Source organism: Carassius carassius, chromosome 36 (genome assembly GCF_963082965.1).
Source record: "Carassius carassius chromosome 36, fCarCar2.1, whole genome shotgun sequence".
NCBI lineage: Eukaryota > Metazoa > Chordata > Actinopteri > Cypriniformes > Cyprinidae > Carassius > Carassius carassius.
The window spans coordinates 14,250,540-14,259,029 of NC_081790.1; the positions used below are offsets into that span (position 1 = coordinate 14,250,540).

Below are 8,490 nucleotides of genomic sequence, written 5' to 3' on the forward strand. Positions count from 1 at the left end.
AGGTGGACAGAAATGTAATGATTAATTTCCTCTTTGGGTTTCTCGCGATCATAATAACGGGTAAGAAAATGTGGCATTCTTGTGCACAAACAATAGTGCTCCTGGTAGTACCCACAGTGTGAACTTTGAAATGATGTGTTCCTGTACCTCAGTTAGCTGCCAGGATACAAATGAGTCACCCAGCATCCCACGCCTGCATGCACATCCACCGTATAATAAAGCCATTTCACCCAGCATGAAATAAAAGACCATTTTCAAGTTCAGTGATTGGGTTCATAAACTCTCTCACTTCCTAAACACACACACAAACACACACACACACGTTTGTTTTTGTGAAAAGTGGGGACATCCCATAGGCATAATGGTTTTTATACTGTACAAACTGTATATTCTATGGCCCTACACCATCCCTACACCTAACCCTCACAGGAAACTTTGTGCATTTTTACTTTCTCAAAAAAACTCATTTTGTATGATTTATAAGCGTTTTGAAAAATGGGGACATGGGTTATGTCCTCATAAGTCACCCTCTCCTTGTAATACCTGTGTCATACCCATGTCATTATACAGAGTTGTGTCCTGATATGTCACAAAAACAAGAACACACACACACACACACACACATGGGTGTGCACAACAGTTCACATGCACAAGAGCACAGCAGCAAACTTACATACTGTGACACCAAGCTTGGTCAATTTCTGAAATAGTGAGTAGCTAAAATCATCAGGCTTGCAAAATAAACAAGACTTGCTAAATAAATTAAGCAAACAAAACTGAAGTAATTGCACATTATATTACAAACTATCACGGGAATAGTTGAACATTTGCTGAAAATGAATCTTCAGATCATCCAAGATGTAGATGAGTTGGTTTCTTCATCAGAACAGATTTGGAGAAATTTAGCATCAGCTGCTCACCAATGGATCCTCTGTAGTGAATGGGTGTCGTCAGAATGAGAGCCCAAACAGGTGATAAGAACATCACAGTAATCTACAAGTAATTAACACGACTCCAGTCCATCAGTTAACGTCTTGTGAAGCATGCGTGTTTGTAATAAACAAATCCATCAAGCTAGCAAGCAAGTGAAAGGTGTCCAAAACTCTTCTAAATGAACATGTCTGTGGATTTTGATGTGAGAGGACAACAGGGGATGGACATTTTTTCAATGCAGGAAGCAATATTATGGATTATGGATTTTGGCTAGTATCGATGGTTTAAATTAAAAATTCCTTAATTGATGGGTTTGTTTCTTACAAACATTTAGCTTTTTGCCTCACAAGATAGTAACTGATGCACTGGAGATTTGGCGTGGATTATTGTGGCGTTTTTATCAGCTGTTTGGACTCTTACTCTGACAGCCCCCATTCACTGCACAGGATACATGAAGAATGCATTCCTACGAAGAAATAAATTTGCCTTTCAGATGTCCTGAGGTTGAATAAACTTTAAGCAAATGTTAATTTTTGGGTGAACTATTCTTTCAAGTAAACTCATTAAAAGCATGTGAAGTAGAAGCATAATGCCATTTGATTTTCACAGCATTCAACCTGAAGGAACCCCGCCAGCCCAGTCTCATCAACAAACAATAATAAAAGCTGACAACTTAAACTATTATTATACTATTCATATTATTATAATTTTTATTCCATAAAGCACTGAATGCAATGTCACATGCTTTTCATGTGTGGTTATTTGCATGTCCTCCAACACACATTTTAATCAAAGTTGCGTGCATCATTAACAAGTGATTCAACGGCTGTTACATCTTAGTTCCTATGTTAATGCCTTGTCATAACCTTTGTGGCAATGCATAAGTCATAAAAATCATTCATACTGTTGCCATAGACACTAATTAGTTTGCCAGGATGTTTTTAACAGGAGCATGAAATAAATTAGCCTAACAATGCATTGCTTAGAGATTTTTCTCCTCATTTAAATAATGAAGAACAAATATGGTTCATTTGAGTTTGTTTGTTTGTTTTACGGTAATAAAGTCCCACACTTTATTAAGAAAAAACTAAGTATTTTTGTGATGCAAACAAGAATTCTGGCAAAGCCGTTCTTTTCACTGATTTGTTTTGTCAATAAAACTACTAGAATCTACATTTCTTCTGCACCTTTAAATTCTTTCATCACAAACACCTGAATAATGTGTGATTGAACTGCACCCTCTAGTGTATGCCATGATGGTTACATGATTGTTGCTATACTGCAAAGGACAATAACATGTCAGTGTATTCAAAGCTACAGTGTTTGCTATTAACAGTTGTGTTACTTGAGCAGTCTGGCTCTTTCCTCCACAATCAAAGTGTCTTTCAATCTGAAGAATAAGTGCAGAATTAAATAACTTGACCTCAGATTCCCATGCACAATATAACACCACCAATGAAATACAGCAATTTTTTTTTTATTTGGAAAGAATGTGCATTTCATATCAAAAGCAAACCACAGAATCTCTTTCACAACAAGATGACTGTAGTCTTAATAGAAACTCAGTTCAAAGAAAACAAAGCCATGGAGAATGTCAGTCTTGTGTACTTTAATGACTGCTAATGGAAGGGTGAACTGAATGGAAGTGAAGGGAAAGTCTGTCAATCTTCATACATTCTTTGAATGTTTATGACAGTGAAATTATAGACGCTTACTTGACAGAAGCCTGTTAATTTAAGTTATTCATATTAAGTTACACAATAGCAAGAATACCAACATGGTAGCCATAGCAAAGGTTGGCAACTACTTGGCAAAAATCTTCACATTTTGTCCTCTCTTCTTTTTGGCAATTACATGCATAACTGATTGTTTTAGTGCTAGAAGAGTCTCTTGTGAATAAGAACTTGTTTTAAGAGCAAAAATCTTACCTTGAAACTCATTCATGATGTTTATTTTGCCTAGCTACTCTTTCTTGACATGATCACCATTTTTGTTATTATTAGTCTGGCTGTTTACGCCGTTTGAGTTCAGCTTCCCTTCTGCAATCAGTTTTTTTATGTGGTCGTGTGGCCCCTTCCCCATCAAGGCTGAAGGGTAGCGGTAGGAGCCTCCTATGCGGTCCCACAGGGTGAAGTACTGCCCGTAGTTGTAGTCGAAGAAGAGGTGGTGGTCTGTGTGGTGAGCTGAACCGTTGATGATGTGTTCCATCAGACTGGGCACGCGGTAGTCTCCGTCGTGGATGGAAATGGTCCATATGTTGACGAACACATACAGGACTAAGTAGAGAATCTTGTGTAGGGGGAAGAAGAAAGGGTAGATGTGGTATGGCAGGCCCTGAAGAAATCCGTCCAAGGGGTGGAAAGCGTGGCTGGCGAATGGAGTGGGGATCTTCCACACATGATGTGGTTTGTGAAAATACTGTATATGAGGGAAGAGATTAAAACAAAAAGTAAGTTATATGGAGCTGAAATTACTACATTTGTACTGGTAGCTGAAATCATGTTTAAAATGAGATAAAAATATGTAGTATTTTGAACCGTGTAGGTGTCATTATTACTATGTTTTTTTTTATCAAATTTACAACTTTTTATTCAATATCACAAAATGAATTAGGTGAATAGTGGTAAATTGAAAATACTTTCACTAATTGGGATTAAGCTTGTATTAAAACAGTGTGGTTACTGTCAACTAAAATCAACAATTTCCAAAATATTTTGTTCTTTGTAACTGAAATAAAGATGGAATAAGAGGTAAATATTACCTGAAAAAAAAAAAACTGAATTGAAAAAAAAAAAACACAAAAAAAACACTGAATTAAGTTGAAGTTTTAAAACATCAAATTGATCCCGAAATCAAAGACATTAAAGGATCAAAAAAATGACAATAGCACATAAAATCACCAAAACAAAACAAAAAAACTGAAAATAAACTCTAATTCAAATGTTTATTCCATCATAGTATATAAATAATTCTAAAATAACATTTAATTATATAAAATTAACATGACAAAATTAGATTTTCTCTTTATTATTTACCTTCTCATGATTTTCAAAGCATGTTTTCTTGGGAATATTGTTTCAATTGGTTACTATTACTCTTTATTCCCATCTTATTCATTTTCTTGGCTGTTGTTCATTAATAAACTATAAGTAACTGAGCTTGAGCAGAACATATTTACTCAGTCTCCTACATGCATGCTTTTAATAGAAAAACGACCTTAAATCACAACTCAAGCATATTAAGTTTATAAATAAAAAAACAACACTACATAACAGGAGCTTATCCATCTTTGCCTCACATTGACATCAAAGATGAGCAGTTCATATATATCTTAAATACCTTATATATCAACTTGTGGTGAAGGAATCTGTGAACCCAGTAAATGCACATGTCAGTGAAAAACAGGAAAGAGATCATGCTGAAAATCAGTCCTGACCATCCTGAAAAACAAGCAAAAATAGTATGAGATGGTTATGCCCATAGAAACACGATTATCTAAAGCACATCTGACAGGCTGCATCACTGGTACTTTCTAAAATTAGGGCTGTCGGTTTGTTGCATCCAGATTCAATAATGTTTTTAATGTTTCTGGCCTAGCTTTCCTTAAAGTTTAAAAATGGTGGTTTCCACATGTCCAGCACTTCATACAGTATACCCATTTGATAAAGCAAAAGATCTCACCAAATGGCGATTCATCTACACTGTCGTACAGTTTGCTGTATCCTCTGACCTCGGCGAAAAACAATGCTACTGTTGGTACACTGATCCAGGGCAAAGACCACAGAGCATACTTTATTTCACGTTGCACCTGGTTCTGTGGTCAAAAATAGAAAGAAAAAAAAACATACACATATATACGTACCTGTATATAAATATACTCCTTTTAAAGAAAGTAGATTGCTAGATGGAGAAACAAACCTCCAGAAATTGAGGGTGTTGCATTAATTTGTGGTCAAAAATGAAGAAGTAGCTCAGAGCACCCAGGCCTAGATATAAGATCGCAGCACCCAGGTTGGTGACCACCATCAAGCCGATGATCTGCCGCAGAGCCTCGTCCTCCGGCCAGGATGAGGGATACACATACGGAGTGAAGAAGTAATGATCTGCAACGTTGAGCACAAGGTCCATCTCTGACCCTATGAATTGGACAGAAGTGTTATTAACTGTCTAAAATGTGAATGAACAAAAAGGCTTTTAAATAATTCACTTAATCATCACTGCCATATTCTAACAAACACTGAAAATACTAGAAACACTCCAGTGCACTTTAAGCAATATTGTAAATATTTGTACTTTTCTAAGACAAAATGAATCCGAGAAAGAGCAAACAGAATAAATGCAGAGTATTATTGTTGACAATACATGTTCATGTCTGAAAACAAATGCTGTAATTGTAGGAAACGATCAACTCACCTGTTAAGGTGCTTTTGAAGACACTCCAGGATAGAAAATACGTGAGGTTAAAAGCCTCACAGAGGCCGTCCTTCTGCTCTCACTAGAAACTAAAACGGACGCAGCCAATAGCAGCTCACTTCCTCAGAGAGCGAGCCCGTATCTTGACATCTCATTGGACAGATGAGAGATCTGGTCATGGCGTTAGTGATAGGAAGTCCAACTCGTTTGTGCGACACGGTTCTTTTGAACAGTTCGTTTAGAAGAACCGGTTGAAAACAGATTACATTATTATTTGGCGTCGTTACCTTGTATCATCACGAAGCGCACATCTTGTTCTTTGTGACTTTCTCGATTGGTTTTTATTATGAATTATTGTAATTGCATTTAAATCTGCCTCAGTTCAGTTTGTTACAGACATGATTCAGTCATTTAGAAAATAAATATTATTTATATAAACAATTCTAAATTAGTTTCCATCTGAAATGTTTTGTTCGTTTTAGTAAAACCAACTCTGCATAGAACTTTAATACATATTTGATATATATGGTAAACATATATGGTAAACATATTTCCGTCAGGTTTTGTTCGTCACAATTCGCAAATGATTGGTTTGTGAACCGGTTCAAAAGAATCAATGAAAAGGTCTGTTCACAAACCGTACACCACTGTATGGCGTTGACCTACAGATTAATCATAGTCTATTAAAAAAACATTGTCATTCCTCAGCTTCATTAATCTAAGCACATCGGCTCGACTATATTGTAATCAGAAAATAGTTACGTAAAGTTGGGCAGAAACGGTTCAATGGATAGGTGATGTCGTCATCAGAGAGCGACATAACAAACGGCTGTGCTGGGCAGAAGACTTTTCTTTTACTGTCTATGAAGAATACACGGGTACGTTATGTATTATTACTTTTACTAAGATAATTTAATAGCTTTCATAATATGAGTACTTTTATGAAATCCATGCACTCCATAATTTACGATAGATAGAGTGTTTCAACGTAGTTTGATCTGTTGATTGTGTACCGAAGTCTGATCATGGACAGTGAGGTGCAGAGAGATGGAAGAGTTCTCGATCTCACAGATGATGCCTGGAGAGAAGACAGACTGCCATATGAAGATGTCACAATCCCACTGGTAAAACGTCACATCTACAGTTTTCAAATGTGCTTTAAATTACGTAGGTTCAAATATATTATCTGAAGTAATCTTCGCAATGATGGCGAGTACTGTTAATACTCCAGTCAGCAGCGGAATATGGACAACGCATGATTTTTTTTTTTTTTTTTTTACTTAATTTTCATTATGTATAGAGAGACGGCAACATATTTTGCACGTGGAAATATGAATACTTTACATTTGTTTTATGTGATATCACGTTTGCTGTAATTGCCTGTAAGTCCACTGTACAGGTGCGTCTAAAAATGTGAATATTGTGAAAAAAGGTCTTTTTTTTACATTTCAAAAAATGTAACTTTCATATATTCTAGATTCACATGTTAAACATTTCAAATGTTTTTTGTTTGTTTGGTTTACATTTTCATGATTTGAGCTTACAGCTATAAAATACAGTTTCTCAAAATCTTCGAATATTTCCTAAGATCATTCAATTAAAAAAGGATTTGCAAAACAGAAAAGTTAAAGTTCTTGAAAGTATGTTCATTTATGCACTCAATACTTGGTCGGGGCTCCTTTAGCACAAACTCCAGCATCAGTGAGATGTGGCATGGAAGCGATCAGACTGGGGCACTGCTGAGGCATTATTGAGCTTCAGCTCCTCTGTATTGTTGGATCGACCGTTTCTCATCTTTCTCTTGAGAATACCCCCCAGATTCCATATGAGGTTCAGGTCAGGCATGTTGGCTGGCCAATCAAGCACAGTAATATCATGGTCAGCAAACCACTTGGAAGTGGATTTGTCACTGTGGTCCTGCTGCAAAAGGAAATCAGCATCTCCATAAAGCTTGGAAGCATAAAGTGCTTCAAAATCTCCTGGTAGATGGCTACATTGACTTTGGACTTGATAAAACACAATGGAGCAACACCAGCAGACCTCACAGCACCCAGTCATCTCTGACTTCAGAAACTTCACACTGGACTTCAAGCAGCTTGGATTCTGTGCTTCTCCGTTCTTCCTCCAGACCTTGATTTCCAAATGAAATGCTAAATTTTATTTCATCTGAAAAGAGGACTTTTGACCAGAGCAACAGGTTAAGATGCATCTGACGTTTTTCCATTTCAGAAGTTGCTTGGCAGCCCTTTTTCTGAAGACGTCTGAGCGTGGTGGCTCTTGATGCACTGACTCCAGCTTCAGTCCACTCCTTGTGAACCTCTCCCAAGTGTTTGAATCGGCTTTGTTTGACAGTATTCAAGCTTACGGTCGTCCCTGTTGCTTGTGCACCTTTTCCTACCCAATTTATTCCTTCCAGTCAACTTTGCATTTAATATGCTTTTATACAGCACTCTGTGAACAGCCACCTCTTTCAGTAATGATATTCTGTGACTTACCCTCTTTGTGGAGGGTGTCAGTGATTGTCTTCTAGACCATTGCCAAGTCTGCATTCTTCCCCATTATTGTGGTTTCAAAGAACAAGAGATACCCAGAATTTATACTGTAGGGATGGTCATTTAATGAAACTCAAATGTAAATATTCTACTATTTTGAGGTACTGGATTTTTGACATTCATGAGGTGTAAGCTCTAATCATCAAAATAAAAATAACTTTTGAAATGTTTTACTATACATGTAATGAATCTAGAATATATGTAACTTTATGAAAAAAAAAAAGAAAAGAAAAAAAAAACCTTTTTCACAATATTTTTTGAGATGCACAATTTCACTTAATTGTATGCCTTTTTTTCTGGCAGAGTGAACTTCCAGAAGCAGAGCAAGACAACGGCGGATCGAACGAGTCCGTCAAAGAGCAAGAGATGAAGTGGTCAGATCTCGCCCTGCAGAGTTTGCATGAAAACACCCCTAACATTGGTACTTAGATGTGGAGATGCTGTTCATTTATCTTTTCGCTATGTGGGTCACTGATACAAGACTTATGATGCAAAAGACGATTTTCTTATGATTACGTGCTACTGTGATTTGCATTCAATGTGTTTTTGATATTAAAGAATAAATAAAAAAAATAAAAAATTTTTTTTTAAA

The 8,490-nt window shown here is 36.5% G+C and overlaps 2 protein-coding genes across 2 annotated transcripts; one reads left to right on the top strand and one right to left on the bottom strand.

The window, feature by feature from the left end:
• Positions 1 to 2,394: 2,394 nt before the first annotated feature.
• Positions 2,395 to 5,490, bottom strand: sc5d (sterol-C5-desaturase). The gene is made up of 5 exons (XM_059526382.1): positions 5,347 to 5,490; positions 4,852 to 5,069; positions 4,615 to 4,747; positions 4,273 to 4,373; positions 2,395 to 3,351 (listed from the first exon to the last, which is right to left on the bottom strand). The coding sequence occupies exons 2-5, from the start codon at positions 5,059 to 5,061 to the stop codon at positions 2,896 to 2,898; spliced, it is 900 nt and encodes a 299-aa protein (XP_059382365.1). The 5' UTR covers positions 5,062 to 5,069; positions 5,347 to 5,490; the 3' UTR covers positions 2,395 to 2,895.
• Positions 5,491 to 6,237: 747 nt separating this feature from the next.
• anapc13 (anaphase promoting complex subunit 13) lies at positions 6,238 to 8,490 on the top strand. The gene is made up of 2 exons (XM_059526392.1): positions 6,238 to 6,470; positions 8,202 to 8,490. The coding sequence occupies exons 1-2, from the start codon at positions 6,372 to 6,374 to the stop codon at positions 8,325 to 8,327; spliced, it is 225 nt and encodes a 74-aa protein (XP_059382375.1). The 5' UTR covers positions 6,238 to 6,371; the 3' UTR covers positions 8,328 to 8,490.